The 25,393-nt window shown below is 46.4% G+C and overlaps 2 protein-coding genes across 3 annotated transcripts in view; one reads left to right on the plus strand and one right to left on the minus strand.

The window, feature by feature from the left end:
- The window catches only part of NPC1 (NPC intracellular cholesterol transporter 1), a 39,192-nt gene extending 38,393 nt beyond the window's left edge, over window positions 1-799 (plus strand). Inside the window, exon 25 of the mRNA XM_010976955.3 lies at window positions 46-799. Within this exon, the coding sequence (XP_010975257.3) occupies window positions 46-128 (83 nt within the window). The 3' untranslated portion in view covers window positions 129-799. The remainder of the gene's footprint in view (window positions 1-45) is intronic.
- On the minus strand, window positions 529-16,905 carry RMC1 (regulator of MON1-CCZ1). Of its 2 annotated transcripts, XM_031439067.2 has the most exons (20): window positions 16,694-16,905; window positions 15,912-15,988; window positions 13,817-13,901; window positions 12,849-12,905; window positions 11,645-11,731; window positions 10,267-10,407; window positions 9,837-9,940; window positions 8,500-8,589; window positions 8,302-8,407; window positions 7,449-7,560; window positions 5,973-6,017; window positions 5,709-5,762; window positions 4,993-5,121; window positions 4,360-4,466; window positions 2,655-2,774; window positions 2,286-2,363; window positions 1,857-1,961; window positions 1,699-1,767; window positions 1,385-1,610; window positions 529-702 (listed from the first exon to the last, which is right to left on the minus strand). In XM_031439067.2, exons 1-20 carry the CDS (start codon window positions 16,793-16,795, stop codon window positions 623-625), a joined length of 1,974 nt encoding a protein of 657 aa, XP_031294927.1. In that variant the 5' UTR covers window positions 16,796-16,905; the 3' UTR covers window positions 529-622. The 2 variants fall into 2 exon arrangements, with proteins under 2 accessions (XP_031294927.1, XP_031294928.1); XM_031439068.2 differs by lacking the exon at window positions 5,973-6,017 and having other exon boundaries at window positions 16,694-16,849.
- Between the last annotated feature and the right edge of the window lie 8,488 nt (window positions 16,906-25,393).

Raw genomic sequence — 25,393 nt, forward strand, 5'->3', positions numbered from 1 at the left:
TCCTAAAGAAATGATCCAAAAATTAATTCTTCTTATCCCTTCCAGGACCATCAGTAAACAGAGCCAAAAGTTTAGCGACGCAAGAGCGATACAAAGGCACAGAGCGAGAGCAGCTCCTCAACTTCTAGCTCCCCACCCACCCCCGGGGCTCGGGAGACTGTGTCTGCGGGGCGGTCGGTTACCCCCCGGACTGTGGCTGCGTCGTCAAGGCCCGGTTGAACCCTGGATGTGACCAGACATCAGGCTAGTTAACAGTAGCTTCGGCCATAGCGCTTTTAAACTCAGGAATGCAGACTCGGACTGGGGAAGCAGTATTACTGGACCCGAAGGCAGCCCGGGACCCGGGTGCATCTTCGGTTCTCGGGCACACGGACCGGGCACTGAGGGAGGCTGGCATCTGCTCACTGACACTTTCTAAAGGCCAATCAATGCAACGTTTCTCCTTTTCTAGGAGCAAGCCATCACCCAAGTTCTATACCACATTTTTAGTAACATTGGAAGATGTCATAGATATTCTTTATTACAACATTTTGTAGTTTAAAGAGCTTTATTAATGCAATAAATTAACTTTATACACGTTTTTATATATATATATATATATAAAAAAAACTAGCAAGTGACCTCAGAACGTTGCAGGCCTCATGAGAGCTTGGTCTCCAAAAACTTGTTTGAAAAAAGCAACATGTTCTTCACAGTGTTCTCCTGTAAAGGGAGCGAGAGAATGAACACGCTGCAGCGCGCAGCAGTGTACAGTGGGTTTTAACTTATTTTTCTTTCATAAAATACTTTGTTTCCCTAAGCTTTTGAGTTGTTTCTGTTTGCAAAACTGGTCAGGTACCTTCGCAGCCCCCAGCAAGTCGCCACCTGCTTGGAGACGGAGAGGCCCGCCTGTCGGGGGGAGGGGGGGGAACCACCGCCTCGTGCTGATACCCGAGCTCGAGGAAGCTGGGGGCCTGAGCAGTTACGCTCCTTTCCCGTCCTAAGAAGGAGGGTGCCTTGGAATTTCATAACTTTGGATTTAAAAGTGATTAGCCAGTGATTCCTGCCTAAAACAAACATTAACAAGCCCCAGGCCATTTAAAACCCTCAGCTGCCATCTCCTGTCTCGTTCCTGATTCTTCAGAAATGGACATTCCAGGACCAGATGTCCCCCAGACTCCCCTCCACCGCAGTTCAGAGCAGAATTCAGGTTCCATCAGCACACTGAATCCACTCTTACTGCAAACCATGGGCTTGGGATTATGCAGGCTGGTACAAAATTTTGTTTTTCAAAACCTAACCCAGGAGTTCCCCGTACCACACGACTTCTCTCCCCAGCTTCTCGTGCTCTCTTGCTACTGAGTCTGTGGCTGCCCCAGGCCTTTCCCTGCAGCTGTATCCTCACCTGGTGTGAAACTAGGGTTCCCCCGTAAACGCTGGTTTCGCTGTTCAAAAAACCGGAATATAGTGTAGAAAAGCATGTGGTCGTCCGTCTGTTTTGCGGCATCTAAAAATTTTCGTGCAGAAATGTTGTCGTGACCACCAATGCCCCGGATAAACCTTAAGGCAGCCAACACCTGGTGTTTGGAAAGAAGAACTTCCACTATCTCATCATTGGCTGTGGAAAGTCGCTAGAAGTACAGGAGAAAGAGAAACCCAGGTCAGTGCAAGCAACAGGAAGTGCCTTCGGTGCCATTTAAAACTGATGTTCAGTGTTACCTTCAACATGTCCAGAGACAGCTGATGAGCAGGAGGATAAAAACTTTCCAGAGATAACAGCAGACAAGCCTGAAAGACACACTTTCAGATTAGCTTCACCATAATCTGTTGGATGGTCAAATTTTAAGTTGCAAGAGTGAAAATCCAGTGACCCTTACCAGAGGCTTGGAGTCGCTGAGGACGTGGTACTGCAGGAACTGGTGCAGCATGTAGAAGAGGTTGTGCTGGACCAGCGTCTTGATGACGAGTTCGTGTAAGTAATGCTGAGACAGACAGAGGGAGAGACAGTTTCCACATCGCTCAACCACAATGGACTAGAGGCTCGGTTTGCTCTAACTGATGGGTGAAAGTTTCCGTGACTATAAGAGAAGTGGGTTCACCGTGCAGGTGAAAGAACCCAGCCTGGTGTGACACTGATCGTCCTACTGAGAACTCTGGTCATGTCAGGAATGCCACTCGGGTCGGAGCCAGGTATGCGGCCCCTGGTGGCGTGTGAGGTGGCCGTCCCAGTTACCATACTGACTCTGTTTTTGCTTAAATACCCCCGCGCCCCTCTAATGTGGGGCGACATGCTGACTCAGAGGTACCTGTACTGCAATCTGGAACTGGTTCAGAGAGCGGATGTACTCCATCAGCACGGCGATCACAAATTTATGAGGTGTCTCCTACAGAGGGGAGAAATGGGGAGACGTCAGGGCTGCAAAGGAGGCTCCGTGTGAGTCCTCGTTTACCCGTCCCCCTACCCCCACGGTTCTTCCACGTGGCTGGTTTTGCACAAATCCCTCCCGAATCCCCACCCCGCCACCGGTGATCACTTTTAGGCCTGAGTGTCAGAAGCCAAACTGTTAGCATTCAGTCCTCCCCCAAGATAACCCCGGTCACTCTAATCACGTTCTGAATTCTGCTCATCTTCCTCTATGCCCTTCAAATAAGATCTTTGTTTCGAGCCCCCCTACCTTCTTTTCCGTGAAGGCCGATAGGACGTGGGTATACATGTCCGACTGGTCGACCACCGCCTGGGTCCGCACTGGCCTCCTGAGGAGCGGGCTGCTCCGGCTCTGCCCGGCCTCCATTGCCTGCAAGGCAAATCACACAGGTGATCTTAGTCCACGTGTGGCTAATGACGTGTCTGCAGTGAAACCAAAAGGGCTGACTTCCGAGATGCTGTGAGCCTAAGACGTGAGCAGATGACACTTATTCCACGACTCGGACAAGGCTCTTTCCTGTGCTGGCTGGGGCAGAGTTCAGGAATCATCCTAAAAATACAACAGTGTTCACAGATGGAACTAAAAAAGCACATGCTGTTTTCTCAAGACTTTTTTTTTTAAACCTCTTAACATAACTCCCTGATTTTCTTAATCACAGACTACCTGGCATTTGTTCTCTAATAAAAGTGACATGGTTTACTGCATCTTCGTTTTATGAAGCCCTGGTCCTACAACGAGTGGATACCTCTCTTGTAGTCGTGTCAGTGGGTTTTAAAGGGTAAGCACAGCTCCCCAGACGTTACTGGGGAGGAACGCTCACTGCGTTGCTTTAGCAGCAACCTCCTTAGCTTTAGTGAGCCTGTCTCTGCTCTTATTTCTGGGCGGGAAGATTGCCAGCTTCCATAACCACGATGTCACTTCCAACCAGCCGAGAGGCCAGGCCTTTCTATTACTTCCTCTGACCTTTAAGTCTTTGTTCTCTAATCTTAGCTTCCTGCTCACATGGAGACCGGGTTCTCCTGTAACCAGAGAGTCCCTGGGACCATAATTTGAACTATAATTACCAGAGGATTTTTGAGAAGTGTGGCATACTTTGAAGCCGCTTTTGAGAGAACGTCTTGACTGCTTCACCTAGCTTTGGGACACAGATTCTGCGGGCACCTGGGGGCGGGGTGTGGAGAGCCTGCACTTCCAGGTGCTCCGGGTGTGCTGGTGGTGCTGGGGGAGGACCACACTCTGGACCAGCTGGGTTTACAAAGCCTGAGAGCTGCAGGGCAGGGATGCTCAGAAACTGCCACTGGGATCAGGCCTCTGCTGCCCCCAGCCCAGAACACTGGCAGGAGGACGTGTCCGATAAGACAGGGACACACGTGCTCCCAGGTCACCGGCCTGCAAGCAGCCTGCCTCAGCCCTGTTATCCTCGAGTAGCTACAGGGGAGAGGGGTTCTTTTAAAACCACTAACATTTTTCACCTTCCGAAGATCAGGTCTTTGAAGTGGACTAATTCATTCCACTTGCCCTGAATTTTTCTCCTCTAGCTGCTTTGAAGCTGGAGAAGCAACAGCACAGCAGAACCTGATAGGCCAGGGTACCTTTTCCCAGCCCCTCACCACAAACGTTTGCGCCTGCTACACAGGAAAGCAGCGTCCTAACGTCCCATCACCACTCTCCTAACAGGACCCTGACTGGCGGCCAGGGTGAGTCTTATTGTTATACCTATTACATCCTAAAAGGAGAGGAACAAGGAGCGACAAGACGGCTGTACTTCTCATTTACTAACTCTAGGCTCTGGATGGACAGAAAGCTAGGAGTCTACTGCTCCCCCACCGCGGGCAGCTTGCCTCTGGCACACAGCCAGCCTCGGTGGCGTTACTCCACCTGAACCTTGCACGACGACGACGCTGAAAACACACCCAGGTGCGAGGAGCCCCTCTGGGTAATACATACGACTTACCATCGTGTAGTTCTGCTCAGCGTCCAGGTACTTCTTATACTCCTGATTGAGTTTGTCAAAAACAGTGGCTATCACCGGCAGCGTTGCTCTGTCTGACTCGGTCAGCACTGGAAGGGGTCAAGTTCACGCAGGTCAGCCGACTCCGCGTCAACTTCAGAACTTCAACACGTAGCAACGTGAGAAAGGCTATGAGAGAAATGACTCATCTCCAAGGATTACCAGGCATTCAGAGAAACGGTACAGTTTAGAGACTAGAAGCCTGGAAGCCACTCACCAGCCCTTGCTGGTTCCTAAAGCAGCTACGGAGGGTATCAGAAGACTCTCAGAGTTTAACTGTAAATGCAGTGAGTGACTTGGATTCTGAAAACGTTTGTTTGCAAGCTGGGAAGAGGAGCCTCCACCCTCGTGCGTGCTCATGTGTGGGTCTGCTTTATTTAGTCTTTTCTACCCGAGTCTCTGCAAGTCGTTATGTTCAGCACACTTTCCAGGCACTTAAATAATCCACCTTCAAGTGAAGAAGGAGGCTGTAGGCTGCAGACAAGGCATAAACACCGGGCCCATCTCCCAGTAAAAGGTCTCGGGCAGCACAGGCCTGACGGGAATCAGACAAGGGGGAGGGGCCCAGCCACTTACTCTGCGAGCAGACAGACAGGATGACCATCTTGCATTCCTTTCTCTGGAGGAGAAAGTCCATGAGTCTTCCTTTATCTGGCAAGAGGTTTACTATGGGCTGAAGTTTCACTTGGAGGTTCCAGAGGTAACCTGGATTGAGAGGCAGTGAACTGAACTGACGCAAACGAGAAAAGCCCTAACAGTGGTTCCCCTAAACACTGGGGGACCTGCCGCCAAGCAGTCTGTGGCTGCTTCTCACTAACTGAAGCACAGGTGGCCGCACCCAGGGCCTGCCCGACTACAGCGGGGTCGATGACCTGTGTGTGTGGGCTGAGCCCCCAGAGTAACCCTGCATGTTCACTGGCAGCCGTGTCAACGGAGCAGCTACCAAACCTGGGCGACAAGTCTCAAATCAACGCAGGGCGACTCCTTCCCCGCACCTGACCCCCTTGAACCTTGAAGGGAGGCGTCAGTGTGTGCGCTGACAGTCCTGTGCTCTGCTTTCTCCTGGACCGGCTCCCTGGTTGACAGCTAACACCACAGGCTCCCGGAGGAATTCCTTATCTCATCCACTCACCAGTCCGGGAATTTCCCAACACCCACGCTGCCTGCCGGCTGGGCAGGCAGAGCCTTCGTCAACTGGGGTCCCCGAGAGAACTAAAGGCTTGGTCAGAAATGACCTGAGTGGTCCCTTTCTCAGCTCTCCCCAGGCTGGGACGCCCCCACCTCCGACCCACCTTGGCTCGCACTGATGATGATGTCAGGTTGAAAGACAATCCAGGATGAAGAATCTGCACATTATAGGAAATTCTGAACCAGGAAGACATGAAAACAAAAGGCAAACCACCCCCAGGTGTCCGGCCCGCGATGGGAAGGAAACCCCATGGGCGCTTCCCATGACGTTCATGCCTAACGGGGGGGTCTCAGACCACCCTTAGACCTAGTGTGAGGAGGGGTGACGGCTCCCCTCCTGTGCACGGCCAACGCATCGGAAAGGATACAGAGTTTACATGGGACAGGGGACTGGCTGGTCACGGGAGCAGGACCTACGAACGGAGAAGACACGTGTGCAAGGGCTGGCGAGACAACTGCGAAGTGCTGCTAACACAGGCATGTAAATCTAAATCTAACACTTAGCTTAACACTGAGCTTTCTAAAGCCTTCAGTAAATGTTTATTCAACCGTAGCTGAACAACGAAGAAGTGAACAGTCAAGTCCCACTGATAACACACATGAGGAGGAAGGAGGAAGTTGAGAACAATCCACGAAGAGGTCTTGCCAAGAGGGGGAAAGCAGGTCAAAACTCCATTCACAGCATTTTCTTTCTAATAACCAAAGACGATTCCTCATTCACACGTGTGCGTCAAGGGACTGAAAAATTTACCTGGGTGGTTCAGAACCAAATACCCAGATAATTCACTATCCTGTGAAAAGAAAGAAGCTGGAAAGAACACAGAACATGAAGACTACAGCTGACCCTCGAACCAGGTGGGTTTGGACTGCGTGGGTCCACTTATACACGGCTGTTTTGCGACAGTGGAAACTGCAGGACCACACGGTCCGTGGCTGGCTGAATCCTCGGCCGCAGAACCTGGGAACGGAGGGCCAACCAGATGGCACACATGCATCAACCCTGCTGTTCCCGGTCCGCAGTAGCGTGTTCTCCCCCAGAAAGACAGGGGGCAGGCGAGAGGCAGCGCTCCTCTCCTGCCATCGGCCCGAGCCTGGCCTGCTCTGTGACCCGAGTGAGGACACCGGGGCTGCAGGCGAGGCCAACCCCCAGTGCTCCCTGGCACGGCTCCCAAGTTCCAGATGTGCACCTGCTGACTACGGTCTACATGCTGCAACTTCAACTAACTTACTCTGGGCTCCAACCTCCTTTAAAAAGAACACAATGTTTGAGTTCTACTTTGAAACGGATCACATTGGGAAAAGACAAAAGGACCCATTGGTTTCTTTTCCCTTCCCTGAAATACTGACCGTGTCTCCTCTGACTTCCTATTGCTGCCCCTTCAAGTCGGAGCACTGGTTCAGAACAACCTCAGAAGCACAGCCGTAAGCACCGACTGTGACCTCAGCCAGGGGAGAACGCGGTATTTGTTGTAATCAGGACTCAGAACGGGAGGTAGATAAGGAGAAGTGATCCTGGGCTAAAACCGCTGTAAGCAGCTGCGTCTAACCCCGGGGTTACAGAGCACAGGAAACAAAACGCTGCCGCCGGCTTCTTCAACATTAAAACAATCCTCCCAATTGGATGGGTAATCACAACCATCCACTTCAGAGCTCACAGAAGAGAATCATTCTGTTTTCTTCAAAGGAAGATTCATTTTTCTTACAAAGTGCTTTTCACAAGAACACAGTTTTAACTTATAGAATTGGTATGAGTTTCACTTAAAAAAAAAAAAAGCAGAATCACCCATCACAAGGGCAAACAGATCTGGGACGCCCGGACCCGCTCCTCCTTCCATCCCTCTTACCTGCCACGGGGATCTGATAGGGGTGAATCGATCGGGCGGGAAGCACCGGGTGATGGAGGGTGACAGTGCCATCGAACTCTCCCCTTAGCCTGATGTCAAATATCACCGACGTCTAAGGTGGAAGGACAAGGTGGTGACCCCAAAATGAGTCACGGCTCAACCCGCCCCACCTGACGCCTCACGTCTGCTGTCTCAGCCCCGCTGACGAGTCTGTGTCTGCACCCACCCCTGCGCCAGCTCCCACGGGAGCAGGAACCTGCTACAACATCGCAGCCCTCTCTCTCTGTTTTATCAGCTCTTAAGTATTCTCACCTCCTATGACATGAGCTAAGAGCTCCAGCAATTTAAACAGATCTTTTTCACTGTAAGTGGCAGCATCTTCATCAGTAAGTGATTGGGGTGTCACCAGCCTCCAGGAGGGAGGAAGTGGCCTGTCTACCAGCAGACATCCAGCTAACGCTGCAGAAAAAGCAGGACCCATCCTAGCTCTTTCTCTTGGGCCACACAGCCTCAAAACCATCATCACGGACCCTCAAAAGGGAACTACTGAGCCGTGTGCTCACACAACATGGCGGTTCTGTGGTGGATTCCCAGCTACGCTGATTCAACCAAATAACTGTTCTAAAGTCCAATCTCCTCCTGTGTGATTTTCTGAAAACAGTTTCTAATTATCCTATCAACTTACAGGGCATCACTGCTTTCCCTAAACCATCTGGAATATGAAACCCACTTCCACCTGGAAGACCAAAACTTGCAACATAAAAAGCACTTCCTTGTCTTTGCCCAGAATGTTGGGTTAACTTTACCAACTGGAAGCCAGGCGAGAGGCCCGGACACCCCCACGCGCTCATACCTCTGTGTCCTGGTGATGCACGACCACCAGGTTGTCCACCACGTTGAGGGCGAACTTCCCCGTCCGGCTTAACTTCAGTATGTGCATCTTTTTGCAGGCACCTTCTCTGCAGGACAACAGAAAGGTCAAAAACTAGATCGACAAGCCTTAGTGCATGCCTCAAAACTGGAGAAAGAGGGGAGTGTGCACGAAGTGTACCGTGGCAGGTGGTAGAGGACGACCTCTGCTCCCGTGCTGTTGGACGTCCGCGAGTGATGCCTCAGGAAGAGCACGTACAGCTGCCCGTATCTGCCAACAACAGAGACATCAGCCCCGCCGCCGCCTGAACCCCCTCTGCTGCCTGAACCCCCTCCGCTCTAACTGCTGAGTGGTGAGGCCATGGTTAAGTGGATTACGAGATACTCACTCAGTGGGATCTTTTGCAACCAAAACATTTACAAGAAAGCGCAAGTTAGCTTGAAAAAAAAAAAAGCCTGTTACAAGTTAAGTGAAAAGGGGAGATACAAACCTAAATATCGCTTGATCATACTATTCAAAACAAAAACACAAACTTATACAGAATATCCCAAACTACTGGAAATACGTATTGTTAATAGGTGTCAGTGAGTCATATGCTAAGTCCATTTTCTTTTTAACGTTCTGTAATTTCCCAGTTTTGTATAACGAGTACATCCCTTAATCACAGGAAAACACAATCACTCTTCATTTTTAAGCTCCTCTGATAAATGTTGCTGTGACCAGTTCCTGCAGGCTCGTTTTTACTCCAGGGGCTCACACTGTGCCGGGCCTACTTCAGGGACAAGGAGGAGACCAAGGGGAAGGCGCAGGTCTCTACCTCCACTTTGGCAAGGACTGTTCTCATTTTTTCTTTTTCTAAACCAGGATGCTTCAGATTTCTTGGGGGAAAAAAAAAGGCATTCTGAGTGCTAAAAAATTTTATAGTTTGGAAACCACCATTTTAGGCTATGGAAGAATCAGAAGAAATTTAGGAGCAAAATACTGGTATTTGCTGAACAGGGTTATGGGAATTAGGGGGCTCTTTGTATCACTTTCTATTTTTGTGTTTGATATTTTCATAATAAAGTTTTAAAACTGAGATATCTGCATTTCCAAATTAAAATAGATCTTCTTACATGCGTAATTCAGATCTATGTTAGATTAAAAATATACACTAGTTCTTTAGAGCAAGTATGATATAGTTTAGCTAAAAAATAATCCTTGATAAGCTTCAACTCACAGAATGAAGAAAAAATTCTAAAACTAAGAAACAAATTGGTTCAAGTTCTCATTTTATCCAACTAGAATTGTGGAAAAAACACTTCCACAAGATCACAAAGCTAGTAAAGTTACAAAAGAATGTCAAGATGACAGGCTTTCTATAATCATAAGATCCTGGTACTAAGCGGGGAAGGGGAAGTCCTGATGGAGGTTACCTAGGCCAAGGGTGGCCCTAGGGTGCTTACAACACGCCTCTTCTCTTACTGACATCCCTGAAAGCTATTATGAAAAGGACTTCTCTCAAAGGACAGACATACATTGTCGCCATGGCAATGTCTCTCTCGGAAAGGTTCAGTTTAGTGGACTTCGGTGCAGCTGGTAATTCGATCTCAAACTTGGGCAGCTTCGACATAGTGCCAGCCTGTTTGGGGGAGAAAAATGTCTTAGGAAAAGCTTATTAAACCTCTTTGATGTTTTAGCACTCCCTACGTCAAGTCATTGAGGCTATACACACATGCAATGTCTTTCCATCCTTTCCAGGGTCCGGGGAGCCTGTCCCCAGAATGACTCCCTCTTGGTGGGGATGGGATGGTACGGGGGTGCCCTCTAGTGGCCAGAAGTGGCGAGGCTCTTGTTGGAGGAACCTTCCCCTTGGAAGTTACTGCACCAGTGAGGTTGTCAGAGGAACAAGGCAGGAGGGGGAAAATGGGCATCTTTTTTTGTTTTTAAAGCGGGGCTGACTCTGACCCGGAAATAGAAGGGCTGCAGCACATTCCCGAGCACCGTGGTAGACAGCAGGATGACGGCGCTCTCGGGACAGTACAGGTACCAGTTCACGTTGATGTTCTGGCTCTTCAGGAGTTTCAGGCTCCGCTTCTCTGGTAAGACCTGAAACGAAGTTCAAGAAACAGAATCTTCACTTAAAACCAGCACGATGTCCGGAGACTGACGAGGAAAATAATAAAAAGCATGCCACTTTGGTTATGTGAGTAAGGACTGTCTGGCAGATTCTAAAAGTTCTCTTGACCTCCGGCTAACTTTGAGATGCTTCAGAGGAATCCTGAGGCATCTCAGAGAGAAAGAGAAATATTAAATTAACTAGGATTATTTGATGTGTTAAAGTAAATGTTATCAGCCATAATTCTAGTTATTGTAACCAGCTTAATGGATTACTTTGTAATCCGGTGTTCATCCGTACATTTTTAAGTCTTCTGTCATTTATAGACAGTAATTGTTGGACTTTGATGCTTTGGAAGAAGTGCTTCATCTTCAAAAAGATTCACAGGAAAGATTTTTTGACAAGTACTGGTTTCTGACGCATTTCAGACTGCACCAGTGAACTGGGGAAATTTTAAAAGCCTAATGGAAAATCTGACAGCTTCATGAAACTGTTAACAAAAAGGATTAGTTACTGAGTGAAACGGTGAATGCTTACGGTTTCTGTCTGGACTATTACTGGTTTTGATCTGTGCTTTCCAGATATATGGAGGCTCTCCCCCACAAGTTACTCATGGCTCATAGCAATTTGGTAAAAATTACACCTCTGTAGGTAGAATTGAAATATTTTTCTTTTCTCTCTGCCTGGTCCCTCTAGAAACTGGAGACTTGGGTTCCGAGCAGCCTTACTAGGTGAATGGGAAAGACTGTCTCCTGCCATGTACAGGAATCTGGATGTTTTGGGGATCTCTAGAAGAGGGAAAGCCGCGGAGGCGGAATCTGATGGCAGGCCTCTGGCATGGCTTTCCTGGCCCTGAGAGGCCTTTTGGGGATTCAGCCTGAGATTCCTGAGGAATTCTACCACAGTCAGTTTGGAGGAGCCTATGTGGTCAATTGACCTGACTTATTTTTGCAAACAAATTAGTCTTGATTTGGTTGTGTCTGGTGGCGATGAGGGTAATTTCAGAGAGAAAAATATGATGCTTCAGTGGATATTAAGTTCTAGTTTCTTAATTAGGTCCGTATTTATGGAAGTTACTGTGTTAGTCACACTTCTGCCCTGCTGCCCAGGAGGACAAGAGAATTATCTCGGAGGGTTATCACAGGGTGTAACTGCTCATGTCATGTCACTGCTTGCTTTAGGTCTCAAAAAGGCACACGTACAAAGCTTGTGTGAGTGATACAGTACCTGGTAAAATTCAATTCCTTGATCTGTTATGAAAACAATTTCAGTAGAACTGGTCCAGCAGAATCCTAGTATGTTAGCATTTTTGGTCTGAAAAGAATTATAGAAAGATTTTTTTTATTAATTAAAAAACATGTTTAATTTTCTTCAAAAGCTTGAAATATCCTGATGTTTTTAACCACTCTTTAATGTTACTCATATTTGATTACTAATGAACAAATGCGTGTTCCCAGATTTTCACCTGTAGCACCTCACTGAGCACCTGAATCTGAAGCCCTCCTCGTCAGCAGCACAGAAGGAAAAGCCTGAGTTCTGCAGAAAGGGAACCACCCAGCAGTTATCATCCTCTGTCTCTAGGAATCAGAGGACAGCTAGCACTCTCTGAGTCAAACACAACAGAGGAGCTGGCGTTGTAAGTACAAAGATTCCCCATGAGTGTTGCCCAAGTGGGCTGGGGGCTCTGACCGACACCCCGTGTTCTGGGTGAACAGCAGAGCTGGGAGCCTGGGGGCAGCTGGGCCACAAGGAGCACCTGGAGCTCCACCAGGGACACAGGTGTCTGGCGGACGGGCCTCTCCTTGTCATGGGGCCCACATGGAGCCCCAAGCAGCAAAACCATCACAGATGGAAAAGGCCCTACCCTATTGGGGCCAGCTGCTACTTGTTTCCCGGTGCCACGATGCCGCTCTGAGCCGAGCCCCCCAGCCTCATTCAACAAGCCTGGCAAATCTAATTAAAGTGGATTAGAACCTACACTGCGGGAAGGAAGGGAAGAGAGAAATAGAGACGGAAGGAAAGGAATGAGCAGCACAAGTCAAGGAAAGAAAACATTATCAGGAAACAGAAAAATCTCTTCCAAAACCTCCAAAGAGGCTGCTGTGTAGGGAACCCAGGGTCTGACCCAGACTCGCCAGCCCCGCGGGAGGGGCAGGGGTGACCGGAAGACAACAGCCACCACGTGCTGACATGGCTCAGGGCCCGGCGTTTAACCTCCCTCATCCATTTAATCCTCCCAGCTCCACCTTACAGATGGAGAAACAGGCCTTAACAACTGTGAGATGTGTCCCAGTCCCAGCCACAGTGAGGCTGATCCCGGCACTCAGACACAACCTGCTTCCATTTCGTGCTTTCAGTTACCAGCTCCCCTGTGCCTAGACGTCACCCACGTGGGTAACGCGGCCCCGCTGGGGAAGGATGGGACCCATACCTTGCACTCCTGCGTGTACTCCAGCTGAGAGCTATCTGGGATGAAATTAGAAAAATCCTGAAAGAAAAACACACACACAAGGAGAAATTTGGATTGGGCAGCACCCTGCCAACCTCCTTCAGTACACAATGAGACAAAAAAAAAAAAATTTAAAAAGTGATCATCCCCAGTATCTCCTCTGAAAATAAACCTAATTACCTCCCCCAGCCAAAAAAAAAAATTAATTTTTTTTTAAAAAGTGATCAAAAAAACCCCAACCTGACAAAAACCAAAGACAGGAAAAATAAAAACATTAATTTGGACAATCTGCCCCTCTAACAGCAACAGGTTGACAATTCAATTTTTTAAAATGAGTTAATCCAAATACTGTTAGGGTTTAGAAAAGTCATTCCTCCAACAGTTGATTTCAGAGAAATGGGTTGCTATATGTTACAAGAGGCTTTCCAAGCATTTTAGCAATTAACACTGACAGGAGGAGATAGGATTCTGCCTTCTTCCCAACAGCTTTTTCTCTACTTTACAAATGGTGAATATTTATGAAGGCTAAAATGCCAACGAGCTGCTCCAGCCTGGAATATCTGCTCCTATTAGGTCAAGAACTGAAAGGTGAGAGAAGAGAACAGACCGAGTTACTGGGGCAAGGGTAATTCACAAAGTTGCCAGAAATACGCTTCACATAATCTCTGGTCCTAGCTACCAATCAATACAAAAGATGCCTGAGGTGCCAAATTAACTTAAAAAGTTTCTGAAGTCAAACATGACAAACTAAGCCTATAATTATTTATCCATTCGAATGTCTTTCTCATCTTCAAAAATCCAAAGGCTCAAACACAGTGCAACATAGCCACAGCTTCCAGGACATTAAAATAACAAATGGTTCCTTTAAGACTGGAATTCTGCAATGCATTCTCTTCCAAAAGTACTTCTAATGTCTCTTTCTTCACACTGTACTTAAAAATAAGTCTTACCACGGTCTTTGAGGTCCTCTGAACAGCCAGAATCTTATTTTCTAAGGAAAACTTAATGCACTTCACTTCTCCTTTGTCCTCCATCCTTTAACAAGAAAGAGCAGGTTATGAGTTACACTTCATAACCGAATTCCAGCTTCTATCACTTCAGGAGAAGGAAAAAAACAAGTTAAATATTCAGGAAGCAGCAGCAAATCTTAGTTTACAATTAAGTTTCTCACGCTATTAGTAGGACCTCTTTTCAAACAACGAAGTCCAACTGGCAACAGGTAGCTGGAGAGATCGATGGTACTGCAGGTAACAAGTGACGAGGAACTGAGAACACTGCGCGCTCAGCCGAGACTCCTTTTAGACAAAAATAAGCCGGAACCCACACAGTAACCTTCTCCACACACTCCACCTTCTCTCTCCATCGCCCTCACAGCAGGGCTTTTGAAAGAGGCACCCGCTTTTCCCTACTCACTAGGCCCAGGACAGCTCCACCTGGTGCCTTACAACTGCCTCGAGTAGCTGTCACGCACGAGGGAGTCAGGGGATGATCACAGAGGAGACTCTTGGGGGGATGGGAGTGTTCATTACCTTGACTGCAGTGTTTTCATGGTTATACACATATGTCAAATATATGCAGTTAATAATAATTAAACCACATTAAAGCTATTAAAAACAGATATTTCAAAGACGGTAAATTCAGCATCTCCCCCCTCAAGCCTTCCTGAGCCCCCCAATCTGAATCATTACGGCCTCACTCATTTTCCACACCCAAGAGACCACGGAGTCTTACCCCCAGATATTTCTAAGCACCCAAGTGCCTATTTGATGCCAGTCTACACTGCCTTCGGGCTGGTCTGCGCAGCGCCTGCTCAGACTATAGCAATCGGCTCTTAATTGGCTGACTCTGACCTGCTCCCAACTAATTAAGCTTCAAACCTGCAACAACGTGTTCTTTCCAAACGCTGATCTCATCATGCCACACCCCACCTTTATCTTCAGTAACGAGGTAAGGCCCTAATTCCACAGCTGAATATACAGGGTTCAAGTCAAAAGCTGCCAATGGCCACACCACTCGCTTCCCCACAGGAAACCTGATCTTCAGTTACGCAGACTGGGAGTCCCCTGGCACCAAGCTCTCTAGCCTTCTTACTCGTCCGCTCCATCAGGAAGCCTCTTCTCTTCACCTGGAATCCTCCCTTTCATGTCTTGCTCAAAGACTTGAAAAAACCTCCCAGGCAGTGGTCTTCCCCAGCCCATCCCAAGATAAATGCCACATCTCTTCTGCGTGGCCACGTTCTGAACACTCCGAAGAGCGAGATTCCGGCACCACAGTAACTGTATGTGTCCACCCACCTGTCCCCTACACCGAACATGAGTTTTCCAAAAGGGGGCCGGGCTAACTCGAAGCCCTCACATGCCTGGTGCCCAGCACAGAGGCTGCAGTCAGTGTTTACCAAACAAATGACGATCTAAAAAATAGACACATTCATTTTCTACTTCAAAAATTGTTTCCTATTCACACAGGCCAACTGTCAAATGTTCCTAAAGTCACCACTGAATTGAGGGCCCACACTGTACTTTCCCCTTCTGTAATCACAAATCTAGGTATTTCTGAAAGTGAAAGGGTCTGCTATTCATAACTACAATGGTTCAACATGCATAATCGGGGACATCCAGTCCCCTTAAGTACAGTGGAAGCTGGGATTTTAATATACATTATTACAAGGGAAACACTGACCTAGGAATCGCCTCCACCTTTGGATCACTCTGAAAAGACCCTGGGCCAAATGAGGAAATGAAGGCCCTCCTCTGTCAAGAAACCGGAAATAGGCACATCAACGCACGAGCTCATTTCAAGTACCAGGAAGTAGGTGCCCTACTTTGGAGTATTTGGATCCTAAAACCACAGGGAACTCCACGTATTCACTCTGACAGGAAATAGTAGACGGTGCCACCAAGACAACACCTCTTCCTCCAGACAGGGATGTTACCCGCCCCGCCCTCCAACACACTTATAAGACATTTAAGACATTCTTCTGAATGAGAAACTAAAAAACACCATTTTGTCTACATAGTGAAGTGTTCTGAAAACGGCAATAGTTACCTAAATGAGATGGGATTCCTGTCATCTGGGCCTTTAACGACCACCCCAGTAGCTCCGCCAGATCGAACAGCAAACACCTGCGAGGGGAAAGCAGCAACTCTGAAAAGCTCTAGACACATAGTCCAACCTGCAATGAAGATTTTTGTGACACCCCACCCACCCTTGGTTCAACTAAACTAACGTGGCACATATCAATCTGCAGATGCTTGGTGTCCGCGTGAATTTTAAGAAACAAGTGGGTAGAGACCAAAAAATGCTACCGTTCCAAGCGCTACCCGCTGGGCAAGACCGGGTCAGGTCCTGGAGGCTCCAAGTTTTAAACCGTTTCGGCAAAGGCGCCGCTGGTCCAGTTACGCACACCCTGCTACTCCGCCACGCTGCTTCTCCCCCACCCCTTTACAATATTCCGAGAATAATGAAAATCTCGGTGTTTAAACCCTTGACTGCAAGGGTAACTGATGACAAATACGGACAACAAAAGGCGCCGGGGAAAGACCGGCGTGCTAACAGCTGTGCACCCCGGCCAAGAGGCGCAGGGTCGGTGCGCGGGCTGGGGTCCGCCCCAGCTGTCACTTCGGGGTAGAAAGCCCTTGTCCGGAGCCTGGTCCCTGGGCCACCGCACAGGAAGGGGCCGGCGTGGGCCCCGCGTGTGCACCGCAGGGGAGGCCCAGGCCTGGTCCCCCGGCTCCCGGCCCCGGCGCGCGGGACACCCGGGAGTGCCGGGGGAGGCGGGTAGGGCGCGCCGGGCCGCGCGGGGGAGGAGGACGCAGGCCAGCCCGGACCTGCTTGTTGGCCTCATCGAAGAAGACGCAGTTGACCGGGTTCGCCTTCTCGAAGTGCACCGGCCGCTCGCACAGCTCCAGGTAGTAGTCCTCCTCGCCCATAGCTGGCGCCGCGGCGGGGGCGGCGGCGGCGGCGGGCCCGGGGGCGGCCGCCAGTGTGGAGCGGGGCGAGCGGCGCCGGGCGCGGAGAGGCCGGCCGGGCGGCGGCGGCGGCGGCGGCGGCGGCGGCGGCGGCGGCGGCGGCGGCGGCGGCGGCGGCGGCGGCGGCGGCGGCGGCGGCGGCGGCGGCGGCGGCGGCGGCGGCGGCGATGATCTCGCGGACGCGGAGGCCGCTTCCTGGTGCCACGCCCCCAGCCCTTCCGCACGTGACCCGCTGCTCTCCGCGCTTAAACGGGCCACGCCTGGCCCGCCCGCCGCGGTGGGGCCCACCGGCCGAGGCCACGCCCCGCTCTCCACGGGAGGCTCCTCCCTTTTCTGGCAGGGCAGGGTCCCAGGGCCGCGCACCCGGCGGAGGTCTGCGTGATCCGGAAGGCCATGCAGTGGCCGAGTGTGGGCATCCGTGCGGCGAATTCCCGCCGCGTCCTCCCCGGCGTGTGCAGGCCTGGCTCCCACTCTGTCCCGGGAGGTTTGCGCAGGGCCTCTTGCTCGGGTTGGGCAAGGCTGTCCCCAGGTCTAGGGAAAGCTCATCCTTTCTCTCGGGAGGGCTTCTTCAGCCTGCCTCTGGGAGAACGGTGCTGTTTTCAGCACATGGATGTTGTGAGCATGTAATGGGGGAAAAAACTAGTTTACATTGCGGGCCAGAAAGTCTTATTTGCCAGCTTTGATATCTGAGGGGGGCAGGTAGGTGGAGGAATTTCCTTATTCAAGGGATAGAAGAGAGAGACGGGAGGGGGAAAGGGAGGATCACGGATGACCCCTAGGTGTCCATTCTCAACAACCAGATGATTTTGGCACCATTCTCATAGAGGCTTGAAAAGTTTGGCAGTGAACGGGGTTGGGGAGGCTAGAAATCAAGAGTTGGGTTTGGGACATGTGACACCGAGGAGAAATGACAGCTAGATAGATATATATAGAGGTCTGAAGCTCATCAGAAGAGTGACAAAACTGGAGATAGAAGTTGGGAGATTGCAATATAGATGTTATTTGAAGCCATGGGATTGGATGAGATCACCTAAGACAGGGTCATAAAGAAACACACACACACACACACACACACACACACACACACACACACACACACACACACACCAACCTTTAGAGGCCAGGACCAGGAATAGGTAACGGAGACAGAGCAGAGCCTGCCAGAGAAGTAGACAGAAAACCAGGAAGGGGGTTGTCTCTGGAGCCGAGTAGAGACTGTTTCAGGAAGGGGGTGCAGTCGCTTTGACAGAGGCTGCTGAGAAGTCAGCCAAGGAGATCACTGAAAAGTGTCCTCCGTTTTTTCCCAGGAAGACACAGGTGTTTCCGTGGGAAGACCATCACTGCAGGGGTGGGAGGCAGAAGTGAGGATGCGAAGTGAGAAAGGGGTGATAGCCAGCGAAGAATACATAGTGACTGTTCAGGAGACTCTTGTCTCAGAGGGTAGAGGGATAGAGATGGTGGTGGCTGAGGGTGGAAGGATGTAGGAATGAGTTAGGCTTTTTAAATGAAAGCAGGAGCAAGGCTGCTCCAACATAACTTCATGTAAGAACCATGCAAGTCTGGTGTGGTGCCCTACAGAGGAGAGGAGATAGCTAAGTGAGTGGACATGGGGTGGGACCCAGAGGACACACGGAGGGATTGGTCTTTTCTGTAACTGAGGGGAAGAAGGAAGCTGGGAGGTTTACAGGTGGAAGATGAGGGCACTCCTCTCCCTTTTCTAGTAAAAACTAAAGTAGTAGTAGTAATAATAATAATAATAATAATAATAATAATAATAATAATAATAATAATAATAATAATAATAATAATAATAATAAAAAAGACGTGGGCAAGAGGCCCAGAACACCGTGATCTTGACAGTGACTGTGGCCTGAGAAGTGCTGAGCACCTGGGCAGCTGCTGCAGGCAGGGAGAATCCAGGAGATCCAGAGCTGCCTTGGGCAAACCAAGTCTGTGCCTCTTCAGCTCTTTCAGTCACAAATTTATTTTTTTTCTGTATGGTTCAGCATTAAAGATAATTTGAATATTTGCCCCATGCCCATATAGGATTCCCTATTCTTCCCAAATTTAAAAAAAAAAAATTTCCATTGGGAATCATCAACACTCTGACAGTAGTCTCTAAAAACAGACCAACAGGCATTTCCAGAATTTTGAGGTTCCAGGTGTTACCAGGACTCAAATTTATAAGTGCCTGATAGCACCTTGGAAATTGTTATAAATGACAGCCCAGAATTAGAATTAGGTGAGAATTATCTTTGTGTTGTATCCCCCCAGCCTGACAATTACTTGTTATCGGAAGGTTCTGTGAATTCCCTCTGTTACTTAGGTAGTGTTTTCTTCCTCCTTTAGTTATTTATGTAACAGTTCATGTTTCTGCTGTTTCTTCAAAGATTAAATTGAAGAACTGATGCAAAGCGCTCCCTGTGTTTGTGTCTTTTGATTGCTGCCAAACTTGTTCTCTGCTCTTGATTTGATTTTCAGAGAAAAATAAAAGTTCATTATACAAATCAGAATAATCTAATATTTAAAATCCAATTTTATAGGGAATAAAAAGTTGCTTTTAAAAAAAATGTTTGTTGAGGGAGAGGTAATTAGGTTTGTTTGTTTGTTTATTTAATTGAGGTACTGGGGATTGAACCCAGGACCCCGTGCATGCTAAGTATGTGCTCTAGCACTGAGCTAGACCCTCCCCCTAAAAAGTTGCAGTTTTAAATGATTCATTAAATAATTTCAAAACATTGTTCTTTTAACTGTGTTTAGTTGTTTTAGAAGATAAAATTTGGGCAAAAATTTTCTAAAACCTTGTTTTTACATTGAAACCTATGGGAGGACAGTAAGCATCTTGCCCACCCCTGCGGCAGCTCTACCAGAGTAAAAGCTCACAGGAGTGTTTACGCTCAAAGACATTTCCCAAGACTGTCTAGTTCAATGGCTCCACAAGCTAAGTTGGTTGTCAAGAGCTTTAAAAATAAACTAAACATGCTTGTTGTAATTATGAAAGAAATGCATGCATAGGGGTTAAAATAACTCAACAGTATGGAAGATATCAAGTAAAAAAAAATCCAAAAAACACTCCTGTCTTATTCCTCTTCTCCAGCAATCCTCAAGGCCACAACCCAGAGGAAGCCACTGTTACCAGATTCTCTTTTTAACTCTGATGATAACACCGTAACTCTTTTTATCAGCTTCCTGCAGGAAATGTTACTTTCTGCTCTGAAAAAGATGAGGAATTTAGCACATTGGTCTGCCTCTCACATTCCTTTCCCCAATGCTTCTCAATTTTTGTTATTTATATTATTTTTAGTTCTAGTATTAACTTGCATAACATTATATAATATACCTAGACCTCCATTCTTGATCCATCAACATCAGGAAGTTTTAGTGACTCCACACTATATCAGTGGGGGAGATCAGCATGTCTAAGCCAAGTCCCTTCTCTCCTTCCTCTCCTCTACTCCAAACATAAATTGTCAACGTTTAGGGCATTTACAGTCTATAAATACAAATTCAGTGCCTTGTCTAAATTTTAAAAAGTAATAGTGTTTACAATACTATGATTATTTTAAACAATATTATGAACATTCAGTATAGAACCTTGTGGAATGATTGGGTCTATAGGAAAGGAAATTAGATTTTTGGTCACTAAACTTGACCACTTGAAAAAAAGGATGTCCCAAATATCAAGGTCAAAATTCTCCACCAAAAATCATGGCATATTTTTGTCTGCTTCAGCTAAAAGATGACTTTGTTATATAGTTTTTTGTTTTTCTGGAGTTTTTCATTGCTTTTCTTTTTTGTTGTTGTTTTTGTTGACAGAAGAAACTATGTGTCATATCTTTCAGCTCTTCCAAGTTTTTGTTAATTATACATTTGTGAATGGATTCCACAGTGTTCTTGCAGACGTTCTACATACAGCCCTCTCATTTCTTCGATGTTTTTATTGTCCAGCTTTTGTGTCAGTTAAAATTACATTTGGCTGCGAGTAACAGGAAACCCAAAGTACAATAAAGCTTAAATAGGGCTTTAATTTTTCTCAGGGAACAAGAAGTATGGAAGTAAGCCACCCAGGACTGGGACTGAGGTTCCATGATGCTTCAGAGATCCATAGTCCTTCTTTCTCTCCACTTGGTCATCCATCCTCCATGTGTGGCTTTCATCCTCACACTCATCACCTGACAGTTTACTTCTAATATGGGGTCTGCAATCCCCAGGCAGGAAAAAGGGGAAAGGTGAAAGGAAAAAGGGGAAGGGTGAAAGGAAAAAGGCTCCTGCTGGCTGCATTTGATTTTAAGAGCTTTCCCGACCTCTGCTTACATCTAATTGGTCAAAATTATGTCTAATGAGTCTGCACTATATAAGTGGGGGAGATGAGCATGCTATGAGTGTACACTAGCTACGACAGTGTCTAGGGAATGCAGCTGGTCACTAGGCACATTATGCACTGTAGACAATTGGAGTTTTTAGTGGGAAAGAATGTAGAAATGGATATTAGGTTAGCAACTAACAATGGGCTTTTTAAAATTGCATTTCAGGGTTAGGTGGGCTGTTTCTTAAAATTCAGATTCCCAGGTCCTATTCCTGCCACCTTGCTTGGGGGTCTGTTATCTTTAGTAAACCCTCCTCAAGTGATCATTTTGCAACCAGATTGTCACCCGTTCACAGATAAGCAAATGGGGGCCACAAGTTATTTCGTTGTGTAAGTCAAACCTGAATATGAACTTTTTTTTTTCATATTTCTAAAGCTCCTACTTTCCATCAGCATTTTCTTAAGTTCTTTGGAGAGCATGGACATATAAAGTATTCATTACCCTGGCTCCAAAAAGTGTATCCTAACGCAGTATACATTACACACACAAATCCAAGGAATATAATATTGTAATGGAGCCAGGAAGGCCTACAGGGGTTATTGACCTATCCCTGCTTTGAAGATCAATGTGGTCAAACAAAAGGACTACTTGGAGGATGCAGAGGCTGAAGGGCTTGGACAGGTGAAGAAGGCAGTTTATTTCAGGATAGGCACACCATAAACATTAGGGAAAGTAAATGAGGAGAAAGGAGACTTACACTATATGAAGTATTTTATGGTAATATGATGCAGTTTATAGTTAATGGGAAAAGACTGCTAAGTCATTGCCATTTCAAAACTATTTTATTGTGAATTAAAGGCTTTGCATAAAACAATTATCTTTCTCATCAGAGCTACTATTTAAGTTGAAATGCCTTTATATTAAAATTGCTATGAACATTTAATACTATTTAAAAAATAAAATACCGAGAGCAAGATGTGCCCTAGAATTAAATTGGTTTTAAATTGTGTTTGGGTAAAATAATGCCTTTGCGTTTATTTTTCTTATTCATATGACATATTGTGTGGTAGCTGGGCCTAGCAGCTGCCTCAGTTCTCAGTCACATTTATATTAGATCAAAATTTAAAAAAGAAAACTCTGCAGATCCCAGGGGGACAGGGAGCCTTTCTTGACCATTTTCTGCACTAAAGAGCTGCAGCACGCCCGGGTGCCTTGGTGACTCCAGCACCTTGGGGAAAGGTACAAGAACTCCTGCTTTCACAAAATAATGAAAACAAGGACCTGAATCTTTTTGCTAATTATTGTTCCACGTGTTAACATTTCTAGGTTCCAGATGAACCAAAAATTGTTGAGGAACCATGAGAAAATCCTTTAATTTAATAATTTATTTAGAGTTCACCTTCAGACAGTACTATGCATGACTTGATCTTCCTGTGTAGACTCCGGGGGGCTGTGTGCCTGGCTCTGCCACCACCGCTGCTCAGCACGGCCACTTGACACACTCACTGACCACTGCTCTCGCGGAGTGCACGCGATTTAGCTGGGTGACATTCTCTAAGCCGCACACACGTGCATTGCTGGTGGGAATGTAAAATGGTTCAGTGGCTGTGGAAAATGGTATGGAGAGTCCTCAAAAAATTAAGCAGAATTACTACATGATCCAGCAATTCCACTTTTTGGTATACACACACACGCATACACAAAGCAAGCAGGGACTCAAAGAGATATTTGTGCATCCACCTTCAAAGCAGCATTATTTGGCATAGCCAAAAAGTGGATACAACCCAAGTGTCAGATGAATGGGTAAACGAAATGTGGAATGTCCATACAATGGACTATTATTCAGCCTTAAAAAGAATGAAATTCTGACACATGCTATAACCTGGATGAACCTTGAAGACATTACACTAAGTGAAATAGGCCAGACACAAATTGATGAATATTTATGTGATGGACCCAAATTCAGAGAAACAGAGTAACATGGTCATTGCCAGAGGTTGGGGGAATGGGGAGTTGAGTGTTTTATGGATATAGGGTTTCAGTTTGGGAAGATGAACAAATTTTGAAGATGGATGATAGTGATGGTTGCATAAAAATGTGAATGCACTTAATGCCACTGAACTGCATGTTGAGAAATGGTTAAAATGGTAAATTATATATATATATATATATATATATATATATATATATATATATCACAATTTTTAAAGAAAAAATTAAAAAAAAGAAGAACGAAGCTGGAGGAATAACCCTCCCAGATTTCAGACAATACTACAGAGCTACAGTAATCAAAACAACGTGGTACTGGCATAAAAACAGACATATGGATCAATGGAACAGAACAGAGAGCACACTTATGAGAATGCCTAAAATAAAAAAATAGTGATCATACAAAGTGGTGATGAAGATGTAGAGAAACACTGCAGGTGGGAGTGTAAACTGGTACAGTCTGAGTTTCTTACAAAGCGAAACATGCATTTGTCATATAACACAGCAGTTTCACTCTTACGTTCATGCAAAAACCTGCATATAAATGTTAGCAGTGGCTTTATTCATAATGGCCCCAAACCAGAAACCACCATCCAAATGTCTTTCAATGGGTGAGTAGTCAAACAAACTCTGGAATATTTCACTCTTAGATTCCTATCATTTCACAAACCTGATAAGTGGAAACTTTATATCATCGGTCAAGTCATTGCCTAGCTCACTGAATAAACTAGGGTTGATAAGAAGTCCTGAGTCTCCTGAATCTAGTTTGACAGTGATTAGCTGGTAGGTTTTGCTCAGCAGCAAATTTAAAATTACTACTGTGATGTTTATATTTTTCCAGCTAATGGGATGGGGGGTTGGGGGAAGGAGAGAGCTAATGTCCAAAGTCCTATCTGTTGTATTTCCCTATTTTAATAGCCCTGCTTAATAAAGTTTTTTTTAGAAATTCATGCAAGTTCAGGTGGTAACAATTTTAATAATTCTATATGTGCAATATACTTTATATATACCTTTTTCCCCCTTTTAAAATTTCCCCAAATATCTTGGACATTTTTCATCCAAAATTTTTAAATCAACTGAAGGAGTAGGACACTCTCCCTGACCTCCACCCACCAAAAACATTCTGTATCTACCCTGGGCTTCGTCTTATTAGACTCCTTGGGCTACCACGACAAAACACCACAGACTAGGTGGCATTAAAAACAGAAATTAATTTCTCACAGTTGTGGAGGAGAGAAGTCCAAGATCAAAGTGCAGGGTTGGTGTCTATTGAGGCCTTTCTCTTTGGAGTGCAGATGACTGCCTTCTATTGTGTCCTCACACGGGCTTTCCTCTGCGCTTGCGTGAAGAGAGATCTCTGGTGTCTCCTCCTCTTCTTATGAGGACACCACTTCTATTGGATTAGGGCCCCACCCTTATCACCTCACTTAACATTTACACCTCCTTAAAGGCCCCATTTCTTTCTTTTTTTGTTTGTTTATATTAATGTGTCGTTGGTTCCTTATTTATTTTTTTGATTCTTAACAGATGCTTACAGTTTATTTTTTCCCATTTAAAAAAAAATTATAGGTGATTTACCATGTTCTATTAGTTTCTGGTGTACAGCATAGTGATTCAGTTATACATATATATACATACTCTTTTTCATATTCTCCCTCATTATAGGCTACTACAAGCCATTGAATACAGTTCCCTGTGCTATATAGCAGGACCTTGTTGTTTATCTATTCTGTACATAGTAATTTGTATCTGCCAACCCCAAACTCTCAATTTATCCCACCCTTCCCCTTCTCCATCCTCCCACCATTGGCAACCGTAAGTTTGTTTTCTATGCCTGTGAGCCTCTTTCTGTTTTGTAAATAAGTTTGTGTCTTTTTTTTGGATTCCACATATAAGTGATGTTATATGATATTTGTCTTTGTCTGACTTACTTCATTTAGTATGATAATCTCTAGGTCCATCCATGTTGCTGCAAGTGACATTATCTCATTCCTTTCTATGGCTGAGTAGTATTCCATTTTATATATATATATACATCTTCTTTATCCATTCATCTGTTGATGGACATTTAGGTTGCTTCCATGTCTTGGCTACTGTAAAAAAGTTTAAAGGCCCCATTTCTAAATACAGTTGTCACAATAGGGGTTAAGTCTTCAACATACGGATTTGGGGGAGGAAACATTTGGGGGAACGGGCTTCAACTGCTCTGTCCAATGTTTGTTTTACCATTTTCCAAATATAATACAACTTCAAAAAGATGCAA

This window comes from Camelus dromedarius, chromosome 32 (assembly GCF_036321535.1).
Source record: "Camelus dromedarius isolate mCamDro1 chromosome 32, mCamDro1.pat, whole genome shotgun sequence".
NCBI classification, from domain to species: domain Eukaryota; kingdom Metazoa; phylum Chordata; class Mammalia; order Artiodactyla; family Camelidae; genus Camelus; species Camelus dromedarius.